General features: G+C 40.3%; 1 protein-coding gene across 1 annotated transcript in view; it reads left to right on the forward strand.

Annotated features, from left to right (window-relative positions):
* Positions 1–972: 972 nt before the first annotated feature.
* Positions 973–24702, forward strand: part of LOC127570578 (rho GTPase-activating protein 12-like) — a 129113-nt gene continuing 105383 nt past the window's right edge. Inside the window, 2 exon segments of the mRNA XM_052016254.1 lie at positions 973–1304; positions 13974–14750. Of these exon segments, the coding sequence (XP_051872214.1) occupies positions 14493–14750 (258 nt within the window). The 5' untranslated portion in view covers positions 973–1304; positions 13974–14492.

Below are 24702 nucleotides of genomic sequence, written 5' to 3' on the forward strand. Positions count from 1 at the left end.
TTCCATGCCACATTGTGCATAATTGTTCTGAGTTTGGCCTCCTATTAAAAATGCTGCTTTGTATCAAGATGTTGTAACGAAAATATTAAATGATCTTGTTCCTTGTACGAACCTAATAAGATCAAAATGATTTCACAGGCAAGGCATGCAGAGATGACCCACTGAATGAAATTGCCTAACATAGGCATGACATTAAACTTGACCATTCTGGCTGCAATCATGTTTTGATTTTGGAAACTAGCTGTCTCCCACAGTATAATCAATCAGTAAAACACAAGTAAAACTAAATAAATAGTGACTGAATTGCTTGCCCCAGGTGCCTTTGTCATTTCTCATGAGCTATAACTGCTGATCAAGTGCTTTTTTTTTAATGAACTGTATGTTTATTCCAAACGGAAACAATGTTCAGTCAGCTATGAGTGACTCAATAACATTTTCAAGCACCAAGTTTTCCACAAATTCCAGTGACTGTGCTGGATATTCAAAATAAAATCAAAAGCTCATTTGCGCAACCGGGTTTGAGGTGCCATACAGAGATTCTTTAAAACTCCCGTGAAGATAAAGTTTTGCCCCGACATTAATGCAAATCAAAACAACTACAGGTGCTGGAAAGCTAAAATAAAATCAGAAAATGCCGAAATACTCAGCAGATCAGACCGCACCTGTAGGAAGAGAACTAGAGTTAACGTGTCAGGGAGAAGATCCCTCGTTAGAACCGCCCGACATAAAGTCTGCGCCTCTCCAGAGGTTTTGTTTTGTCCATCACTGCCATATGCTTCCAGGGTCCTTCCTGCCGCCCGGGGTCGCTGCCAGGCAACCGCCGCGCCCTCCTGATGGCAGCGCGCACGCGCGGAACCCGACGGGGGTTTTTTTTGGGGGGGGGGGTTGGGAGGAGGCAGGAAGGCGAGCGCATGTGTGCGCACCTGAGCCCAGCCGGAGGAGGGAAGGAGAGGGGGCGTGTGCGCACGCGCTAGAGGTCCGAGTCTCTTCCCCCCCCCCTCAACCCCCGGGAGGAGGAGGAGGAGGAGGAGGAGAAGGGGAAGGGGGGCGAACCTGCGCGCGACCCCGGTGTCGCCGCGAGCGCGCTCGCGGGGGCGTGCACGCGCACCGAACGTCACCGAGTGGAAACGAGGCGAGAGCTTGTTTGTTCGACGCCAGGAGGCGGCTGTGGAGGGATTAAAAGCTTATAATATAAAATAAAATCTGTAGGGCAGCCGTCAATTCCGAGACGTTAAAGCAGCTCGTGGGGAGATAAAACCGTGTTGTTTTCCTCCGGCCGCTGCCCCAGGCATCCTCCGGAGCAGGTGCGTGATGGTTATTTCTAAATTTCTCAAACTTTGATGAGCAGGGCGAATTTTAATGCAAAGTTTGCCCGGCGGATCGTGTTTCTTTCCCCTGGTTGTTTTATTTATCGAAGATGCCGATGGTCGCCGCCTCCCTTTGCGGTCTAAGTGTGGGTGGGGAGGCCGGCTTTTGGGGCCGAGACCGGGGCCTCGGTTAAAACGAAGGAGGAAACGACAACCGCAAGGAAACCTGAGATTTATTTCTTGGCCGCCCTCCGAGCAAGTAAAAACTAAACATCAACAAAGTCACCGAGTCAGACCAGCGTGCATTGATCACCGCCACAACCCACGCCCTCCATGGGATTAGGGTTATTTTATTTTAATATTTTATGTGCACATCGGTTTAAATGCAGGCTAGATGACCTCTTACACTTTCACACGTTTCTGAATTGTCTGGTCATTTTTCTCTCGGCCTCCTCATTTATTCATCTCCAAGGTGGCGGGATCCTTTTGTTTATTGATCTGGCTGTGTTAGCTCTAGGGTCTACTGTTTTCTTGAAGAATGTCACTGTTAATGAATACATGCTTTCACTTGGATGCCAAGTATATACGCAACGATTTATATATTGGTTTTGAAAACGTGTCGTACAAATACACCTGGAAGTGTTTCACTGATCAGGAATGAATTGGTCGGCAAGTTACTACATGACTCATCCACAACTATAAATTTTTTACAGTGTGGACTTGTTTTTAAACATGCTTTTGAGTGGTTTCGGTAGTGTTCTTTGCAAATCAGAACCTGCTTTTAAATTAAGGATGAGCTCTGCTAATTTCACACACCCGGCAAAAGCCCAATTGACCTTGCCCTCACAGCCTGGCCTAGTTACGTCGTCAGCAAGTATATTCGGAGTGATCACTGTTATGGTCTTGTGGAGATGGTCCCATTTTCACATTGAGAATTCCTTGTAGGTGGCTGAGTGTACTAGATACAAAAAGGCTGTAGGGCTCAACAACAGCCAGCTTTAGTGCAGAAGATATGTTCCATAACCAGACTTGGCATTAGTTAAGCTGTTCCAATACAGCTATAGAATCAGTATCCATCCAACGGCCCTTGATGTTAAGATAGCATTTGACTGTTGTACCAAGAAGCCCTTGTGAAATTTTGTCAGAGGTTCAGAGGGAAAATTTCACTGGCTCTTCAGGACTGAAGATGACTTACTGGCTGATGTCATTATCTAACATGAAGGAATATGATCGTAATTGTTTGAGGATTGTCCTCTCAACCTCTATCACTATGGGAATATCTGATTAGTGTCAGATCATAAGAAGTAGGAACAGGAGCAGGTTGTATAGCCCTTTGAGCATGCTCTGTTGATTGATAGGATCATAGCCGATTTGGCATTCCTTGCCCACTTCCCTGCCCTTTCCTCTTCTGTATATTTAAGGCTATCTTTCTTAGCCGTAACTATACAGTATGACTCTATCCACAATTGCATGTGTGCCATCTACAAACTATGCTGTATTGTCCCTAAGATTTCTTAAAAAAAGGCCCTCCCAAACCTTGGATCTCCACCACCTAGATGAGCAAGAGGAACATGCACAAAGGAACAACTCCACTTCCAAGTTGCACGTCTTCCAGACTTGAAAGTGTATTGCTGTTCCTATATCAATTCTGGTCATGTATTCAAGTCCATCAAAAGTCATATCATTCTAAATATGTTGATGCAACATTATGAACCTTTGGGCAAGCAGTTCATGGATTTTTACCACCAATACCAGCCTCTCAATGTCTAATGGTAGAAGGGTTTTAAACTGTGTCCTTTTCTCAAAGAGCCTTTGCTGTGGCTGCACCTGCCTTCAATGTATCCCACTGCACATTATTCTGGATCTTGGAATGTGCCAGTTTGCAGCACTTGGCCATGGACAACACCTTGCACTGCAAGCCTAGGTGGGTTTCAGGTAGGCCAGGTGGCATATTTCATCAAACTGACAGTTCTCCAGCAATAGGAGATGTTTGTCTTTTTGTGTCCCTGGGAACAGTTGTTTATACAGCTGTTTGGACTGAACCTTGACGAATACCCCTGCATCTCTTCTGAATCTTTCTGGCAAACTTGCGTTCCGGAAGGAGGTGGATGAGGATCTTATTTTCAGTGTAGCCGTAATGGGAGAAGAGTGGGTGGGGTGTTGCTGATACTCTGACTGTAGATGAAGAATCTGACAAAAGGACCCTTCTCACTATCTGCAGGTAAGGTCTTGGTGCTTGTTGGAAAGTTCTGGCGATGAGACTTGGTCTGCTTGGGGAACGACCCAATAGGATCTGTCATCTCCCTTTTCTACAGGGTTCTGATGACCTTGTGTGCAAACACTGTCTGATTTTTGTGATCTAAATTGTTCTGCTGTATAAAGTGTTCTGCCAGTGGTTTGGGATGTCCCAACTAAAAAGAATGTTCTGCAGTAGTATGGTCAAATGCATGCTTTGCAACATCGGGGACAGTAATATAGTATATAGTAATGTTTGGTGCTTGCATACACAGCTTGATGCAGCCACACATAAAGGTGTACATCAGAAACAAGGTGTATTCAACCCCACCCCCCTGGAATTTTGAACATTGAGATTTAAGCTAGAACAATATAGCACAGTACAGGCCCTTCAGCCCACGATGTTGTGCTGACCCATATAAACCTAGTCTATGATCAATCTAACCCTTCCCTCCTACACAGCCCATAACCCCCCATTTTTAAATGAACTCCAAGGTCTTAGATGACTGCAACAGTACAGCAGGACTGATAGCCCCTCACATCTGATCAAGTTCTTTTCTGTAATCAAAAGGGAATGCCACAGTTCTTCTGAACCACATGCCTTTTGGTAAATGGAACTTTTGGTGAAGAGCACAAAAGATCAGCTGGACCAACACAGCCTCACTTTCACTGTGCCCCACCCCTGAAGCAAGTTTGAACAGGCTGCAAGTCTACATCATTCTGCAGGCTGCAAGTCTACATCATTCTGCAGGCTGACAGTGAGTCTGAGCATTAAATGGTGATGTCGTCCGTGTGCAGGGAAATGTTGACCTGAGTGTCACTGCTGCCTGCGTTTGTCACCCCTTTTATAACCAAGTCCTTCCTGTGAATTTGAGAAAACTCTATTCAATCCACAAGTGAGATAGAAGAGAGGAAGCAGTGTTGCCTCACTTGATGATTGATAGGAAAACTTTGTTTCCCACCTATTGATCTGCTGATTACTGTATGGAATAGTTACTTTCAATTGATTTGTCAGGTATTGGTGTGATGTTATGAAAAAGGTCTTGTGGTTTAAGCTGACTAGGCAAGAGCCCACTCCCTTGTCCTGTACATGGGCAATCATACTCCTGAGTTGCACAAGACTGATGGAGATCTTTCTGCTGGCTGACAGTCTGATCTGGATGAATCGGAAGGCAGACTTTGTTGGAGATAAACATAAAGAATCTGTAAACCACAGTTAAGCTGTGTGATGGTCACTGATTTCCTCCCCCTTGCCCTTTGGTTGTGGATGAGGGTGATGATTCCTTTCCCTTCATGGATTCTGACATGTTGCCAACTAGAAGCGTTGCATTGTATATTTCTAACTGTGCTGGGCCGAACCAGCCCCACAGAGTCAAGTTGATTGATCAAGCTGTCACTTCCAGGAACCTGTCTTGGCTTGACCAACCTTGTCAGCATGAACAGGGTTAGGTTAACAGTTGTTCTAGACTCTAAAGTTTGCTGTCATCTGAAAATTTGGGTACTACTTTGGTTTTTGACCCCTCCTGTTGAGGGCAATAAATGCATTCTGTTTATTTATTTATGTTCCTCATAATTTTATATGCCTTGCCTCACCTCACCTCAATTAAGCTTCCCCTCAAATTTTCTTCAGTTCTAAAAACATACACTACCACATCTAATTTACAGTTGCAACTTTATCAGTCCAGTGTTTGTAAATTTTAGCAGCCTTTCCAGTGTAGTTGCATCTTTCTTGTAGTGTGGTGACCAGAACTCAAACTGTAGTCTAATTAGTATTTACAGTTCTAGAATTAATTTCCTCTTGTATTCTGTACCTCAGATAATAAAGAGCAGCATCCTCTATGCCTTTTTAACCACATTTTTTGAATACCATGAGATTCTGGAGTTGTACAGCATGGAAACCAGTCCTTCAGCCCACTGAGTCTGCACTGACCATCATGCGCCCATTTACAGCAATCCTGGACTAATTCCCTTTTATTCTCTCTGCATCCCATTAACTCCTCCAATTCTTCTTGTATCATCTACAATCTTCTTTATTGTGCCTCCAACATTTAGTTTTAAATTATTGATGTGCATGTGAAAAGAAAGGGAGCAAGGATTATGGAACTCTGCTGGTGACAGCTTTATGGTCACGAAAACATCTCTCAAATAGCCTTTGTTTCCTGCCTGCCACTGAGTCTATTTTGGATCCAAGTTGCTACTCCCCCTTGGATCCCATGGGCTTCAACTCTTTAACCAGTCTACCTTGTTGGACCTTGTAGATCACATCAGATGGGTTACTTATTACTACTTCAAAATTCAATGAAGCTAGTGGGACATTTTTCCCTTAAATCTATGCTGACTGTCCCAGATTAATCTGTATCTTTCCAAATGAAGCTTTATAATATTGTTTAGAATGGATTCTAATATATTTTCACCACTCAATTTAATCTAACTGGGCAGTAAATCTTTGGTCTCTCTCTACATCATTTTAAAAAAAAAGGCACATCTGAGCAGCCCTTCAATCCTCATACCCTGCTAGCCATAGAGAACTGCAAAGTTATAGTCAGATCCTCTGTGTTTTCCTCTCTTGCTTCTTTTAACAGCCTGGAATATATTTCTTCTAGGCTTGGTGACTTATCCTTTTTTTTCAGCTGGAAAATGGTCCTTTTACTATGTTTATCTTGTTCAAAGTTACAAGATTGGCTTCTTCCCTCCCATTTGTGGAGATAACGTGGTGACTGCCTGTATTTCACAATTATGGGGGTGGCATTTCCTAGAAAATGGTCCATATCGTGAATTTCCATAATGTGAGGCCGTGTCATCTGCGCATATGTCACGAAATGTGAGTTGAAAATAAAACTCAATTGTTTATTTTTTCTTGAATTATGTAAGAGCAAATTTTATTCAATATCTCAAATTTTTGGATTGTGGTTTGTGAATTCAGTAATGGCACCTTTCCCCTATCTGAATGGCCGTAACATGATGTCACCTGTATTCATTGAGATCATTATTCGTATTATAAGCCCTAATTTTTCCTTGGTTCTTAACTTGCTATTTATATATTTATAAAATGTTTTTGAATTTACATTGATTTTAGTTGCTAATATTTTTTCATGCTCTTTCTAATTTCGCTTCTAGTTTCATCTTTTCACTATCTGTACTCCTCCAGGCTTTCAGATGTATTAAGCTCTCGCTGATATATATGCTTCCTTTTCTTTCCAAATACACCTTGTCCTTCATAGAACTCTAGATTTAACGGTCCCAGCTTTTACCTTTTGTGGGAACGAATCTTGATGTTGAATGCTGGAAACTGAGTTAAATTCATATACCTGCCCCATGTTTACTACTTTTAATTCAATTCTCAGTCTATAAAATTAACCATATTCTGGTTTAGAGTCTTTATTCATATTTTTGTACTTTTCCATTACTATGCTAAATTTAATTGAATTTTGATCACTACCATAAAATGCTCTTCCACTGATACTTTTTCCAGCCCAGCCTCATTACCCCAAAAATAAATACAAATTGTGTTTTTACTGCAGTTTTTTTTGCTTTTTCAACATCTGACTTGCTAAGTATTTACAATATTTTCTGCTCTTATTTCAGATTTGTAGCATCTGCAGTACTTTGCTTTTAGATTGCACCTCACTTGTTGGAGTTACTACCTACTAGGGAAAAATAAGTTCTGAATTCAATTTAGGGGCTCTGTGCCCTTTTCACATTGACTTTCAGTTGTTACTGCTGTAATGCATTTGCATTGTCAGAAATTTGCTTTCAGATTTGCTCTTCTATCTCCCTTGGACTGTTTCGTATATAGTGCATTTCCAGCAGTCTGATTTTCCCTGTTGTTTTTTAGTTCAACCCATATACCTCATTTGATGATTTATTTAACATACAATCGTTGATCTGAACCAGGATGGTTTCTTTAACCAATGTTGCCAGCTGATTTCCTCTCTCTGCCCCCCGCCCCACTCCATTTTCTCCTAAACCATCTATCAGGAAGGAATTGGTGGGGTAGGTAAGGGGGAAACCAGATCTAGATACCTTAATCAGAAAATAGTTGCTGATTAAATCCAGAAGGAACTTCTGGAGAAGTTTATTTTTATCCAATTAGTGGTTAGCTTATGAAACTGGCCATTACATGAAGTGGCTAGTATAAGATGCATTAAAAAGGAAGCCATATTTATAAAATGGAAAATAAATGACAGGGGGATGTGTTAATGTTTAGGTGAGGGAGAGTGGGGCAAGGCAGGTATGGAGCTTGAACATTATATTTGTGTGACTGAGTAGGAATTCTGGGGAGAACCCCCTTACTCTTTTACATAATTGGTAATTGTTTTATTATTGTCAAATGTACTGAGGTACAGTGAAAAACTTTGTTTTGTATGCCATCCATACGGACCATTTTATCATATCAGTACATCAAGGTAGGGAAAGCAGTAATAGAATGCAGAATATAGTGTTAGTTCCAGAGGGAGTGCAGGCAGACAATAAGGTGCAGGCCATGAAGAGGTAGATTGTGAGGTAAAGAGTCCACCTTGTCTTACAAGAGGTCCATTCAATAGTCTTATAACATCGGGATAGAAGCTGTCCTTGAGCCTGGTGGTACGTGCATTCAGGCTTTTATATCTTCTGCCCGACGGAAGGGGGGGAAAGAATGTCTAGAGTGGGAGGGGTCTTTATTATGTTGGCTGATTTACTGAGGCAGTGAGAAGTGTATACAGAATTCATGGAGGGGAGACTGGTTTTTGTGATGTGCTGAGATGTGTCCACAATTCTGCAGTTTCTTGCAGTCTTGGGCAGAGCAGTTGCCATACCAAGCTGTGGTGCATGCTTTCTGTGATGCATCTGTAAAAATTGGTGAGGGTCAACAGGGACATGCTGATTTTTTTTTCTTAGCCTCCTGAGGATGTAGAGGCACTGGTATGCTTTCCTGGCCATGGCGTCTATGTGGTTGGTGATGTTTACATCTAGGAACTTGAAGATCTCAACCACCTCGACCTCAGCGCAATTGATTTAAACAGGAGCATGTGCACCTCCCCCTTCCTGAAGTCAATGATCAGCTTTTTTGTTTTGCTGACACTGAGTAAAAAGTTGTCATTGACACTATGTCACTGGGCATTCTATTTCTTTCCTGTACTCCGACTCATCGTTATTTGAGATTTGGCCCACTATGGTGGTGTCATCTGCAAATTTGTAGATGGAGTTGGAGCAGAATCTGGCCATACAGTCGTGAGTATATAGACAGTAAAGTAGCAGGCTGAGGATGCATCCTTGTGGGGCACCTTTTGTTGAGGATAATAGTGGCAGAGGTGTTGCTGCCTATCCTTACTGATTGTGGTCTGTTGGTCAGGAAGTCGAGGATCCAGGTTATCCAGATACATAATGCCATCTAAGTTTGACAGCTCTGACACTGCAACCTCAGTTCAATCTTGCACTGATCTGAGAGCCTCGATTCTGTGCTTACTTTCCTGAGTGCAGCCTGATCCCTCCATCTCGTATCTGAAGTCACAATGCTGAATAGTAAAAGCAATGACTACTAAACTGGGAGGAACTCGAGCAAGGAATTACGAGGGTCAAAAGGGGCCATGAAATGAAGGATTAAAGAGAATGCAAAGGCATTTTTTTATGTATGTTTTAAAAACTAAGGAGCAGGTGGGACCACTCAAGGGTATAAAGAGAGAATTTATGCTTGGAGCCAGAGGATGTGGGCAAAGTACTAAGTAAGTACCTTGCATTGGTATTCACTAAGGAGAACATGAAGGATAGTGAGATCGGTATGGGGTATTCTAATATGCTAGGGCATTTTGACATCAAGAAGGAGATGGAGTTGGGTCTTATGAAGAGCATTAAGGTGATAAATCCCCAGGATCTGATGGGGTCTATCACAAATTATTAAGAGCAAAGATTGCTGGGACTTTGACAGATCTTTGTTTCCTCTTTAGCCGTAGGCAAGGTCCTGGAGGACTGGAGAGTAACCAATTTTGGACCTTTGTTTAAGAAGGGAAATGTAATCCAGGAAATTATAGGCCAGTAAACCTCACATCAGTGGTAGGGAAGGGATAGGAGAGGATTTTTAGAGAGAGGATTTATTCAAGTTTGGAAGAACATGCTAATTAAGGACAGTCAGCATGGCTTTGTGCAGGGCAGGTCACGTCTTACAAAATTGAGTTTGTTCAGGAAGTGACAAAAGTGATTGAGGGTAGGGTGGATGGTGTCTACATGGACTTTAGTAAGGCATTTGACAAGGTCCCTTGTGGTAAATTGATCAGAAAGATTAAAGTGCATGGGATCCACGGTGACTTGATAGTTTGGATTCAGAATTGTCTTGTTCATATCTGGGCAAATGTGAGGTGTTGCACTTTGTGAGGTCAAATATAAGGGGAAAATATACAGTTAATGGCAGGACCCTCAACAGCATTGATGTACAGAGGGATCTTTCCAAGTCCATACTTTTGTGACAGTGGCAATGCAAGTAGATAGAGTGGTAAAGAAGCTGTATGGCATGCTTGCCTTCATTACTAGGGGCATAGAGTATAAGAGTCAGGAAGTCATGATACAGTTGTATAAAACTTTGGTTAGACCATACCTGGAGTATTGTGTGCAGTTCTGGTTTCCCTATTACAGGAAGGATGTGGAGGCTTTGGAGAGGGTGCAGAAGAGGTTTACCAGGGTGCTGTCTGGATTAGAGGGTATTAGCTATAAAACAAGGTTGGACAAACTAAGATCATTCTTGCTGGAGCATCTGAGGCTGAGGCTGAGGGGAGACCTGGCATAGATAGGGTAGATAGCCAGAATCTTTTCCTCGGGGTAGAAATGTCGAATACTACAAGGCATAGCTTTAAAGTGAGAGGGAGAAAGTTTAAAGGGGATGTGTGGTGTGAATTTTTTTATGCAGAGAGTTGTAAGAGCCTGGAACATGCTGCCAGGGATGGTAGTGGTGATAGTGGCGTTCAAAAGGCTTTTAACTAGGCACATGAATGTGCAGGGACTGGATGGATATGGATCATGTGCAAAAGAGATTAATATAATTTGGCATCATGCTTGGCACTGACATCGTGGGCTGAAGGGCCTGTTCCTGTGCTATACTGTTCTATGATTTGTGTACTATTAATTAGCATGATATGGTCAGTAAGCCCTAGTTTTAAAGCTGGCACACATTGTTTTCAGGTTATGTTTAAACATCTCAGTAAACTACATTTTCTTGACGTTGGTGCAGTTGAACTATATCTTGTTAACAGTCATGAGTGGTTTTCTACAGGTTTCCTAAATTTAATTTGGACAACCTTGCATCTTGTAACTAACAAGAGTAGAGAACTCATAGAGAATAAATTTATGTAATCAACACAATTTAAAAATGCAGATGACTGAAGCCCATGAATAAATTGTAAAGTAGTTGAAAATCAGTAACAAAAACAAAATTCTGGAAATTCTCAGCAGGTCAGGCAGCTTCTATGGAAAGAGAAACGGTTGACATTTTGGGTCTGCAACCCAATCAATTGTTCTTTGCAATTCAATTATTTACATTGTATTCAAAAACCTAAATAGAAATTCCACTTTCACTGCAGAAATAATAACAGGGTACATCTTCATAATGTAAACAATATGTGAGCAAAAGAACATTTTATAAGATTGATAGAAGACCATGATTACAATAGCATTACCTGGTTAGAAAACTTTTTGATCAAAATCCGTTATAATAATGAGTAATTTTAATATTATTCTCTGGGGGTGTAATGCTGTTTTATATTTACATGTAGTCAGTACCTTCTGCATGACAATTTCTGAAACACTTCTTATGTTGGCTGTGCACATTTAAACATGTCTGTATACACTTTACTTTTGAGCCATTGTGGTTATTTAAGATAGGTGCCACAGTTTCTTCCTTTTATATATTTAAAAAAAAATCATCTCTCTTGCCTCCTCCCACAGACTCGAATTGATCTTCCCTTGCTCTGGATACCATTTCCTTGCACCTACATATTTCTCCATGAGTTACATCAAAGAATATGATAAATGACTCTGTTTGCTATGACTGAGGGTTAGTTTTAAATTGTTTCAACATTTTATCCTCTTAAACCAGTTCCCGGCGATAACATTGAATTGATGTTTACTGCAGTCCCCTGAAGCATTGAGCTAGAAAGAATATGCAGCTTAAGCTTAGTATGTTCTTTAAATAGTGGAGACTCGCTTAGTTGTGGCTGGAAGGAAGATTTTTTTTGGAAGTTTTTTTGTATGAATGTTGGGGAGAACTGAAAGATATTCTGGCAAAATGTTAAAATTTCAACTCTATCAACAGTAACTTTGGAAATTTTCTGTTGATTTTTGCTCAAGTGCCATGTTTCTCTGCCTAATTGTACATCTTGCGAAAGTGACAAGGAGAAAGGAACTTGATTATCTAATTGAGGATTATTTTAAAAAACTTTATTTATACAGCACGGTAACAGACCCTTCCGGACCAATGAGTCCACGCTGCCCATTTAAACCCATGTTAACCTACCTGTACGTCTTTGGAATTATCTCATCAATAATCGAATATTATATTTCTGCTTTGCCCCAGTACTTTTGCATGCCTTCACTACTTCTCTCTGGTTATTGTTTTTAAAAATGTTAGAGTTAAAGAGGATTATTTCTTTGAAGGGGTGAAAAGATGTGATATCTGGTTACTGTGCTAATACAGCACATGGGTTTGAAAGATGGTTTTAGTGTGCTTTGACTAATTGCTAATGACTATAATTAGAACTTGCCTCAAGGTGCGAAAACAAGCATCTTCTAAATTTAGCATTTATAATTAGAAACAATTTTCATGGATTCGTATCCACCCACTTTCACTGAAGGCTGGGAGTGCAGTAGCTGACACTGCAGCAGGTTTCAGGATGGATTGGTGAGGCAGAGTATCTCTGACATGATGTGTAGTTTATGTGGCATTAGAGGTCTTAGAGGAGAGAATATACCTTCATACTGCTGTAGTACCTAATGCTTGACTTCCCATCGTCTGTAGGTCATAGGAAACCCCTAACAAGGTGCCATGATTAAATACCCCTTTCTCTTGCTAACATGTAAGATGTGCAGATAGAGTAGCACAGCAGTTTGGGGAAAGTCTACAGAGAATTTCCAGAGTAAATGCTGATAGTGTTAAAATTTTAAGTGTTGCAGAAAGTCCCAATATATTTTGAAGGTTCTGTTCAAGTCTATCAGCAAATGAACAGTCTTCAGAAATTAATCAATTTCTTCACTCCTGATCAATTGGTTGCCGTTAGAGGGATTTAGGTTAAGTACTTATTGCAAAAGTGCCATGCAACCTTGATGAGTTCTTACAGAATATTTAAATAACAACAATCTTCCTTATAGTTATTGTTAGTGCAATTTGAGTTAAATGTGGGCAATACCAGTCTTTAGCTCAAAACTGGTATTGTGGCCTGAAGGTTATGGTTACCACCAAAAATGGAAAGTTAATCTCTTATTTCAAATCTAAAAATGTTGCCAATACTTTTTAAGTAAAATTACATTACAAATTAATTAATTGCAGGTTAGTGGCCTAAAGCAGTATTTCCGGTGATTTTTTAAAAAAGTTAGATTTGACTGTTGCTCATTACATGGTGTAAAGCTCCTTCATTTTCAGAAGAGTTTTTTTTTAAAGTTCTGGTAAGATTTGCCAGTTTACAGTATCTTACTAGTACAGGATCTGAAAATCTAAACTTCGTTGTGCTTTGAAATGTGAAACAAGTTTTAGAAATGTATTAGTTTCCTAAGAATTTATGTTTTAGGAATCTGCAGCTTTATTTAGTTCTCATCTGCTTACCATGAAGATTTTGTTGATCTTCTGTTTTTGATGAATCAAGATGACAACTAGTATCATTTAATTTTTTTAATATATAATGTGGTTTTTATCTAGTTTATTCCTTTTTGTTTTCTAAATCTGCCTCAATAATATGTTTTGGGCTTTGTATCATCATTGGTTGAGGATTACATTGCAAGTTGTTGAAGTAAGAATAGTTTAAGAGCTTTCAATAATTCAGAATTGATCTAATTCTGGAAGAAAAACAGAAATGCTAGAACACCACAGCCAGTCAAGCACCGTCTATGGAAAGAGAACTCAGATAATGTTTTGGATCAATGACCATCACCATTGACCTGAAACATTAATTGGTTTCTGTTTCCACAGATGCTGCTTTTGCCTGACTTGAGTTCTTCCGGCATCTCTCTTTCAGATTCCAGCATCTGTAGTTTTACCTTTTCTATTTTGATCTAATTCTGACCAGGGCAGTAACTAAATTGTTGTTCTAGTTAATTCTTAAATTTGTCATTAAACTGCTAAAGTTTACTAGTGATTATAGATTTGCAATAACATTTATAATACCAGAATACTATAAAGACCTTCAGTATATTAAAAATAAGCAAAAAAAGTGAATTAGTAATTACTATATATTGTTTTTTTTCTCCCATCTTCAGTGAACAATTGGAATCGCATCATGTGGATTACTGCCCATTTCATTGAGCGTTTTTGAGATGGCTGAGAAAGACCGAAAACCAGATGTACCTATTATCCCGGGGCAGGTGTATATTGAGGTGGAGTATGATTATGAGTATGAGGCAAAGGATAGAAAAATTTCAATAAAACAAGGTGAAAGGTATATTTTATTGAAGAAGACAAATAATGATTGGTGGCAGGTTAAGAAGGATGATAGTTCAAAGCCTTTTTATCTTCCAGCACAATATGTTAAAGAACTACCTCGTAAGGCATTAATGCCACCAGTGAAACGTGTACCCAGTTCTGTTAAAGCCAAATCTGCTAGTTTAGGTGCAGATGCCAAGCCACAGCAGATGTCCAATGAAAATATTTCCAAACCACTAGATCATATGAGCTCTTTCAAATCCTCTATGGACAATTACAAATGAAGAACATCATCAGAGAACCAGACTACTAATCTGAACACTAGCCAAACACAGAGTGAGGACTATGTTCAAGGGATGGTCCATTCACATTCTGGAATCCAAAATAGTGCCAAAGTTAGTAACCAGAGTCATGGACATGGTGAAAGTGAAACACAGTATTCAAGAATTACAGATCCAAACCGAATCCTGGTGCAATCACAGGATTTTGATGCAATTGAAGTAGATAAAATGGTTCATGAGCATTCATCTGAATGGGCGTCAGAGAGTTCAGAAAAGCATCAAGACTCTGAATCTGGAGATGAATACAGTAGCAGTTCCACAGAGCAACTACAGGTAGGAAGAATTTTGTACTGTTGGGTAGATGATTTTTTTTGGTAATTTTCCTTTTTATTTGAAACAAGGAGAAATGCTTTGCCACAGTGTTTTTAATTGATTTGTATCTTCAACACTTTTTCTGGATTCTTGTGTTATTTCTGTTATGGTAAGTTTTTTCTGTTTCTATGATTAATTAAAAATTGACTGCATCTGGAATTTGAAATATCACTTTTGCCATGGGATAATTTTTACTATGATGCATTGTTTTACATATCCATAGTGGCCCTAACCATATCGACCTTTTAGAACTACTTCAATTATTAAAAATCTAATGAATATTTAAATTTGTTTTTTGAATTGGCTTCCTAAAACTAGAAGAAAATAATATTCAAGGTTCCTAAAACAGAAGTAGAATATGGTGAGTGTCTGAAAAGCAAAATGTAAGATGAATCCAAAATTATTACCAAATTAACTGCTGATTTGATCAAGCATTCTGATGTTGCCTTGTCATTGAACTGCAAGAACAGATCCAGTTGGGTACTGTGGATATTTTTTAAGTTGCTTGTGAAAACTACAGATTATAAGGCTAAAGTACTGTAGGTTCTGTAATCCAATAATTTTACTTTATTATGAACTACTTTAATTGATCTTTGATGAATATAGTCCCTGTGATCTAATAATTAGTTTGTAGTGTAGATCTGTTTAAGATAATAAAGATTTACTAAAAATTTGAAAGAGAATCGTTTGTACTAATACCCAGAATACCTTAGTTTAAATTTAGGATGCTGAAGCAAAGAGGCATTGAGTGGGGTATGAGCACTTACTGGAATAAGTTTCCATTTTGTGGTATTGGAGCTGATGCTGCATCTTCTAGAACACTGAAAGAAAATCAGACAGAGAGTTGTGTGCAGGTTGTTGTTTTGCAGTTACTATGTCAAGTTCCATTTTAATTGCATAGCATTCTATAGAAATGTTTGGGATTGTTTTTCTGCATTTGTTTGCCGTGACTAAGCCAAATTTTTTTTTTATTGAATGAGTGTATGGGATCGTCTGGCTTTGCATCGTTGTTTGTCATATTCTGTGATTGTTTCATTTCTCTATGAAAAGTGTATTTTCTTGGTGTTGCATTGCAAAGTGCCTCCTGGGAGCAAAACTATCATATAAACACAGACTTGCCACTAACTCTATCACTGTAATTCGAGGGATTAAGTCATAAAATACAGTACTAGGCAAATGCAACACTTTCGGAAGTCTTTCCTTAAATAGATTACTTGTAGCTAAAATTAACTATATTTCTTTCCTTAAATTAGTACTTTAATTATTCTCCTGAAAATTAAAATGGCTTTTCTGGACATAATATATTGGCCTACATTTTATAGGCTGGCTGCATTTGCTTTTGATATTCATTGCATTTAAACTTGGCAACAACTTTCAAATTTCATTGAAACTTGTATATTGGGAATCAATAAGTTTGTTAACCTTGCGCTCCCTATACCTGCTAACGGTAATCAAAAATCTTTACAGATGGAGCAAACAGATTCTTTAATCAATTTAGAGAAATCTTAATTGCAACTCATTCCCAAACCAGGAAGTGTAAATGAGACAAACTAAATGAACAATATGCTGAGAACAAAAAAGGGGAATAGTGTAACTTGCTTGATTCTTGCCTACCTTTTATTGCAAGTGTATAATTGCCTTTTAAATGAGTGGGCTTGCGAATCTTGAATCACATCTAGCATGTGGTCCAAAAATGGATTCCCCACTGTTAACTGTATTCAATTCCACGCAACTTTAATTCTCCTCCCAACTTGTACTCTGGCATAAAAGAAACTTCGAGAGGAACGCAGTGGGTCATGCAGCATCTGTGGAGGCAAAGAGATGGTTGGCATTTCATGTTGAGACCCTGCATCAGAACTAAGGGTGTAGAGGAAACTTAGGCAGTATAAAGACGTGAGATGGAGGGATAAGACGGGTTGGTAGGTGATAGGTGGAACCAGGTAAGGGAGAAATGATGGACAGATGGAATAGGTGGGGGAGAGGATAGGAAAGATAGGCCAAGGGAGAAGAAACCCAGGTGGATAGGTGCGTGGGCGATGGGCAGATGGAACCAGGTGGGGGAGAATAACGAATCTAGGTAATGGGGGGTGGGCGGAGAGGTGTGTGCATTGGATAATGAACAAAGGGAGAAAGAGTCTAGGTAGACCAACAGGAGTGGGAAAAGAACATGGCATGTGGGATACCTGAAAATTGGAAAATTCAGTGTTCATACCATTGGATGATAGGCTACTCATGTGGAATATGAGGTGTTGTTCTTCTAGTTTGCATTTGGCCTCTTAACCCTGGCAGTGAAGAAGGCCGAGGACAGACGGGTTAGTGTGAGAATGGGAAGGTGAGTTGAAATAACAAGCAACCGGAAGCTCAAGATGTCCATTTCGGACAGAGCTCAGCTGCTTCACAGAAAGGATACCTAGCCAACGCTTGGTCTTGTCTATTGCATTCTGTGCTCTTGATGTGGCCTCCTCTACATCACCAAGGTTGGAGGTGGCGCATGCAAATCTTTGCCTCACCTGGAATGGTTGTTTAGGTCCCTGGTGGTGGTGAGTGAGGAGATGTGGGGACAAGTATTGCACCTCCTGTGTTTGCAGGGGAAAGTGCCAGAGCACAGGAGAAGGATTAGCAGGTCAGGGAATGGGGGAGAGTAGGGAAGATATGACTGGTGGTGGGATTCCTTTACAGCTGGCGGAAATGATAAAGGATGATATGCAGCATGAGGTGGTTGGTGGACCTAAAGGTAAGGACCAAGGGAGCTATCTGTTCTTTGGGGGGAGGGAGGGGTGAGAGCAGATGTCTGGGAGATGGAGGAAATGCAAGTGACAGCTTCATTAACTATGATAGAGGGGAAGCCACTTTTCCTGAAAGGAGGACATTTCAGAAATACTAGCATGGAAAACCTCATCCTGAGAGCAGAAACTCACTCTGGCATTTCTGACATCAACCTCAGACTTTTGAAGCTGAAGAAGGAATATCTTGTCTTTTGATTAGGCACATTATAGCCTTTTGGATTCGTTATTTAGATAATTTCATATAACTTTGCTCTTCATGTTAACAACACCTTTAGCTCATCTTTGCTCTTTTTAATATCCCATTACCTTTATTCCATTGCATCATAATCTCTTTTGTCATTTAATTCTACTTGCTTTCCATTCTTTTGCATATTGACTTTTTTCTTTGCACTTTCCATGCTCTGCATATTTCAAACTTGTTATATTTATTTTATATGCTAATGAAAGATAACTGATGTATAATAACTTTTTCTGTAGCCACTGACTGATTTCTGTAGTTCTGGCAATTTCTTCTGCAATTAAAAGCTTGTATATGTACATAAGATTATATAATGGTCACAGAGTAAGAATGTGTGTGTAGTAAATTTTTAGCAACAAAATACAAATCTGTATAAATGCAGTCAACATTATGAGAAAGCAGTGTTTTTCAAACATGAGTCATAGAGGAACACAGCAGCAACTATTTAAATACATCGGACAATGAACTTCAAATGTTAACTTTTAAAAATGAATATTATAACTTGGATTTTTTTCCATTTTAACTTAAATTGAGTAGTTGGTACAATAAATCACAGGATGAGTCATTTAATGTGTGCCCATAAATGTACAGTTTTGTGACACTTCACCATTTCTTTGCACGTTTACTTCAGATTTACATGGACTCCAGCTATCTTGAGGCACCCCTTGTAGGTTGCATCCCAAGATGCACTAAACTTGCATCCTGAAATCCTTAATTGCTAATATTTAGTATTTTGTGTATGGGAGATCTTGGGCTTAAGAACCAATTACAGATTTGTGAGTTTATCTAAATTCATTTAAGGGATGGTATTGCTGGCAATACCAACGTTTATTGTTGGGAGTTGGTATCATCTTGACAAGCAACTGCAGTACATTTTGCAGATGATTGCTGGTAGTGGAGGAAATGAATGGAGAGGCTATCTCACGCACGCTACTTTATCCATACAGTGCTACACTGTACTTGCCCAAGCAAGTACATTATTCCATCACACTCCTGATATTGTGATTAAAGGAGTGTACTTTAATGTGAATCATTATCTATTCTCTACAGATGCTGCTTGACTGGCTTCAGTATTTCTAGCTTTTTTTTATATTGAGTCATGCGAATGTATTTTCCCCCCAAATTGAAGGTAAAATTATGCAATTTGAATGCAGAATGAACATCTTGGTGAGAGGCACTTTAAGCTAAGAATTGGCAAAGACCTAAATGTAATAATATGCTCACTGTTTTCTGTTATCTTTCATTGAAACCACTTAAAATGAAAAGTGAAAGCATAATTTAGTTTAGATGTACAAAAACATAAAAGTAGAAAGTTATTACCTGGTTCATTCTTGTAGGTTAGCTTTCTAATCTGTTAAAATAGGATCCACTGGTTCAGAAAAATTGTACACTATTAGCTGAGCTACACAACTGATTTCTCATTTGCTGTGTGAAATTAATTGATATCTATAGGAGAGCTGCAAATAACCTCCAGTGCCCTTGGGTTGGGGAGCAGTGTTGCATGGACAGAATTGGGCTCAGAATGGGGCCAAACTGTGTCTCTTTCTGTGCTGTACAAATTTATGAAGAGTTGCCTGTTGCATTTCAACAACCTGATACCATTCAGTATATAAGCACACAAATGAGCAACCAAAGTACTCTTTTGCAACACTGCCATAGCTGATGTTGGAGGAGCCCAAATGAAATTTGCTGTTACATAGTTGAAGTTCTGCAAAGTATCCATAATTTATATAATAGGATTCCTTTTTAATGTTTTAGGACCAACATTTGTGTGATTTGAAAATGGTAGCAAAATTTAAAGTGTATTCAAGGAAATTGTCTCCTGACTAACCTCCATAACACCATACTTTAGATATATCTAATGTAGCTGCACTAGACAAGTAACTGCTTGTAATCAAAAGGAAATTCTTCTGAAAACTGCGCCCTGACGAGTGCTTCAGATTTTGAAAATATGTTTTGTCCTGATCTCTCGCCAAGCCTTCAGTTGCTTTTCTTGCTTAAATCACTTCATGGATTTGTGGGTTTTATTTTTGCATTTCTGCAAACATATTTAATTTTACAGCACACCGAGGAGCTGCAAAATAATGTATTAGTTTACACTGCAGCATAATTCTTCTGTAGGTTAATAAAATCTTCATTTACAACTATGTTCATTCTGTCCTTGGCTCTTCCATTTATTGTACTGTTTCTGGAGATGTTAATCTTTTTTAACTCTGTCATCAGAATAAAATTCTAACTCTTCTATGCTACTCATTCCCCTGATGTTTCCAGCATCAATTCAAATACAAAAGGGTCGAGTGCAATTGGTTTAACCATTTAGAGTCAGAGTTATATAGCACGGATGCAGGCCCTTTGTCCTAGCTTATCCATGCTGATCAAGGTATCTTCTTGAGCTAGTCACATTTGCTTGCATTTGGCCCATATCCCTCTAAATCTCTCCTATCTATTTATTTACCTGTCCAAATGTCTTATAAACATTGTAATTGTACCAGCCTCTACCACTTCCTCTGGCAGCTCATTCCATATACCCACCAGTCTGTGTGGGGAAAACTTGCCTGAGGTCCCCTTGAGATCTTTCTCCCTCTCACCTTAAACCTATGCCTCTAGTTTTAGACAGAACTAAACTGGGAAAAAGACTGTGACAATCCAGCCACCTTATCTATGCCCCTCATGATAGTATAAACCTCCATGAGATCACGCCTTATCATCCTCTGCTCTGGGGAAACAATCCCAGTTTTAACCAGTCTCTCCTCATAGCGCAAAGCCCTCCAGTCCTGGCAACATCCTTGTGAATCCTTTCTCCATCCCCTTGAGCTTAATTACATTCTTCCTATAGTATGGTGACCAGAAATGTGCACAGTATTCCAGGTGTGGTCTCACCAATGGCTTGAACAGCTATAACATGATGTCCCAACTTTTATGCTCATTGGCCTGTCCAATGAAGACAAATTTGCCATATGCCTTCTTCACAACCTTGTCTACCTGTGTCACCATTATTGGGGAATGATGTATTGTATCCCTAGGTCTCACTGTTCTATAACATTCCCCAAATCCCTGTCATTTGCTGTGTATGTCCTACCCTGGTTTAACTTCCCAAAATGCATCACTTCACACTTGTCCAAGTTAAATTTCATCTGCCACTTCTTGGTTCCCTTTCCCACTTGGTCTAGATCCTGTTGTGGCCTTAGATAACCTCTCTCACTGTCTGCCGCACCACCAATTTTGGTGTCATCTGCAAAGTTAGTAATCATACTACCTGCTTATCCAAATCATTAATATGTATATAAATTTATTTATATATGACAACCAACAATCCAGCACCTAGCACCAGTACAACCCAGCACCAATCCCTGCAGCAGACCACTGGTCATTTATCATCAGATCTGGCTTAATTCTGTTCTTTCAGACCTGCTCCTTCTTATAGTAGGATCATAATTCTGTTTTTATTTAGTTACTACAAATTAATTTTGGAAATCCTCTTTTCACCCTTGCTTATTAAAAGTGTGCAGAGCTGATGGATTTTTTTGTCACTAAGTCGTTTCCCATCATTTCTCTAAGTTCCTTCACCTTCTCCTGGCTTGCCAGAAAGAGTTCACATCTTCCTGCCTTTTCTACTACCTGATATCTTGACCACATTTGTAGTCAGCTCCTCCATAATGCAGCTTGATCCCCATGTTAGCTGACATGACTATCTTTCTCCGTAATTACTAGCCCCTTCTCTTTTGAAACCACCAACTTTAAATACCATCCATAGTCTTATCCCGTGTCTCGTTCTGCCTCTTTGGCAGTCTGACTCTTGAAGGATGCCTTGATTCTATTCCAGTTCTAAGGAGTGGAAGATGCCTGTGTATGAATTCTTTTAATGTAGGTTGGCCATTGGTCAGTCACTTCAGAGAGCAAGGTTTTGGTCCATGGCTAGAAAATCCAAGTTGGTTGAAGGAAGGCCAGGCACTGCTTTGCAGACTTACCACACACGTATGTGTAAGTACAAGCATAACCACACCTTTTGTTCTTGGCCCCTCTCCTCCCATGTAATTTCCCCATCCAGATCTTTTCTCAGACCCCTCCTCCTACCCCCTGAATCTCTTTACTTCTGCCTCCCCCTCCTCTTAGTCCCCCTCCTCTTGTCTTCCTGCCTCTTTCCTCAACTCCTCCCATTTTAGCTTTTTCCATCTTGCTTTCCTTGCTGTCCTCCCTTTTCCCCCAACTCAGCTTCCTGCCTCTTTCAAGCTGCCAGCTTCTTGCTGTCTTGAAGACTGAGACTGCCCATCTTGCCCTCATTTAGGATTGTTTTCTAATTGCCCATCACTTCCCCCAGTCCAAGCAGTTATTTTTCTCATTACCTGCAATCTCGTAGACTTCAGGCGGTGTATTAGCTGAAGTGGCGACTGACTAAGATAGTGCCACTTGCAGAGGATGAATCTACCACCATTGGCTGAAAAGTTGTACACCAGGACCCATTAATTTTCCTAAGAGCACTGGGAGACTGCAATATGTTGACATCAAGCAGTACTGGGTAGACAGACGAAGATTAGAACATAGAACAGCACAAGAACAGGCCTTTGACCCTTGATGTGCAATATGTGCTAAATGCAATGCCATATTTCCTCCTCTGCTTTTCTGGGAGAGGTCTTGGGGTTGATGGTTCTTTTTTAACAGTGATCGTGATGCATTATATCTCCATATCCTTCATAACCTGTCTCCAGACTTTGACATTGTGGATCACACCATCTCTCTAGCTGAGTGGAGTTTCCCAGATGGAGGAGGGAAGAGTGGAAATGGCGACAGGCTGGGTGGCGATAGGTGGAGCCAACAAAGGGCTGCAGATGGAAACTGATAGGAACAGAGAGTTTCCACTCTTCCCTCCTCCATCTGCCTATCACCCCTCCTCATCTGGATCCATCGATTGCTTGCCAGCTCTTACTCCACCCCTTCCCGTAACCTCCTTATGCTGCCTATCTCCCCTTTATCTTTAAGTCTAGATGAAGGGTCTCAACCTGAAATATTGACTGTCCATTTCCCTCCACAGATGCTGCCTGATCCTGAGTTCTTCCAACATATTGTGTGATGCTCGAGATTCCAGCATCTGCAGTCTCTTGTGACTCCTGTTAATATAGCTAAATAAAAACAGGACCTCTTGGGTTGTAATCTTAGGATCACTCACTGTGCCACATGCTAGTGAGGGTAAAAATAGGATAGGACCAAAAATGCGTGTCTGAAGAGCTGGTGCAGGAAGGAGGGTTTTAGGTACTTGGACCATTGGGATCACTTCTGGGGCAGGTGGGACCTGCACAAGAAGAGCAGATTACACCTAAACTGGAAGCGCACCAGTACCCTTGCAGTGAGGTTTACTCTCTCTTCTCTGGTGGGTTTAAACTATATTTGGTGGGAGGTGGTGGGGGGGGGGGGAGTTGCTTGGAAACCTCTGTGGCAGGTGGGGAGATTGACCTGAATGTAGAGAATAAACCAAGTGTCACGAACCAGCAACAAAAGAACCACACTGAGCATGATTCAGTGTTTAACAACTATTTTATTAATCACTACTTATGATAATACATAAAATAAAAGTAAAAATGTTAGTATGTTAGAATTCAAAAATGTTAAACCTCGAACGTTAACCCCAAAACTAAACTCTTCGTGTGTGTGTGTGTGTGGCAAAGTCCAAAAACTCCCAGTTCCGGAATGGTTCTTAAAGTTCAGTTCCGCAAGCCATAAGGTGAAACATGAGCAAGGGCTTCTTCAACAACCACCATTGTCTGAAGATAAGACGTAGATGTAGAGAAACATAGAGAGAGTAAATACGAAATCCAAATGTTCCACAATGGAACCCAAACGACACTTCAGTGTTTACTTGGTAGTGACTTCCTCACCCCGAAAAGCATCCGAATCGTGGTCGTCCACACACACAAATACCTGTTTCCTTCTACAGGTCAGCAACAAAGTGAACTCCACCGGATTACTTCCAACTTCCATACATGGATTTCAGTGGCAGACACAGTTATTGTTTCTCATCCATCGATAGAGAAACTAGCAGGCTGGTGTCTCTCTCCCTTCTCTCTCTCTCTCTCTCCTTCTTCTAACTTCTTCAACAATGTCATTACGTCCTTTATCTTCTATCGACGTAAGCACGCCCCACACACACAAACACACACTCTCTATCTTAAAGGGACTTTCACTGAGTCCGTAACACAAGCAAGTCAAGTGGGCAAAGCAGACACGTGCAGATAGAGAGCATTGTGGTGGACTGGTTGGCTCAAATAATTTTACTTTAAGGAACTTCATGAGCAAGTCAGATGACCTTGGAGCATGGATCAATGCATGGAATTATGATACTATTGCAGACTGGCAGCTTAATGTTCTGGGGTATAGAAGTTTCAGATAACCTCTCTACACACTCCTGTGATGTCCTTCTTTATCAAAAGTGCAACATGTCTTTCTCTTTAGCATTCCACAAAAATGTGTAGAAACAATAGGGCTATAGTAGTGAAGGATTTTAATTTTCCGAATATTGATCGGGATTGCCTTAGTGCAAGTGGCTTAGATGGGTGGAGTTTGCTAAGTGTGTCCAAGATGGGTTTTTTTTGAGACAATATGTAGGTGCAATTTCCTCCCCAGGTTTTGAACAGCTGACTTGCAGTCAGCCTGTAGATACGAACAGGCAACAAATGTGTGAGAGACTGGCAGGATGGATGGGGAGGGATTGGGCAGCTGCTGTGGGGCTGCAGGCATCTTCTGCTGTGTGCTTTCACTCTCCATGGAGCCATGGCAATTGGGCATTGGGTCCAGTGAGTAGAGCTGGGAGCACCCTGAGCAGACTCAGTCAATCACTTAATCACCTGCTGTCTTTGGTTGAGGCTTGATGAGGAAGCTTTAGTGTATTGCTGAATTG

Source organism: Pristis pectinata, chromosome 5 (genome assembly GCF_009764475.1).
Source record: "Pristis pectinata isolate sPriPec2 chromosome 5, sPriPec2.1.pri, whole genome shotgun sequence".
NCBI classification, from domain to species: domain Eukaryota; kingdom Metazoa; phylum Chordata; class Chondrichthyes; order Rhinopristiformes; family Pristidae; genus Pristis; species Pristis pectinata.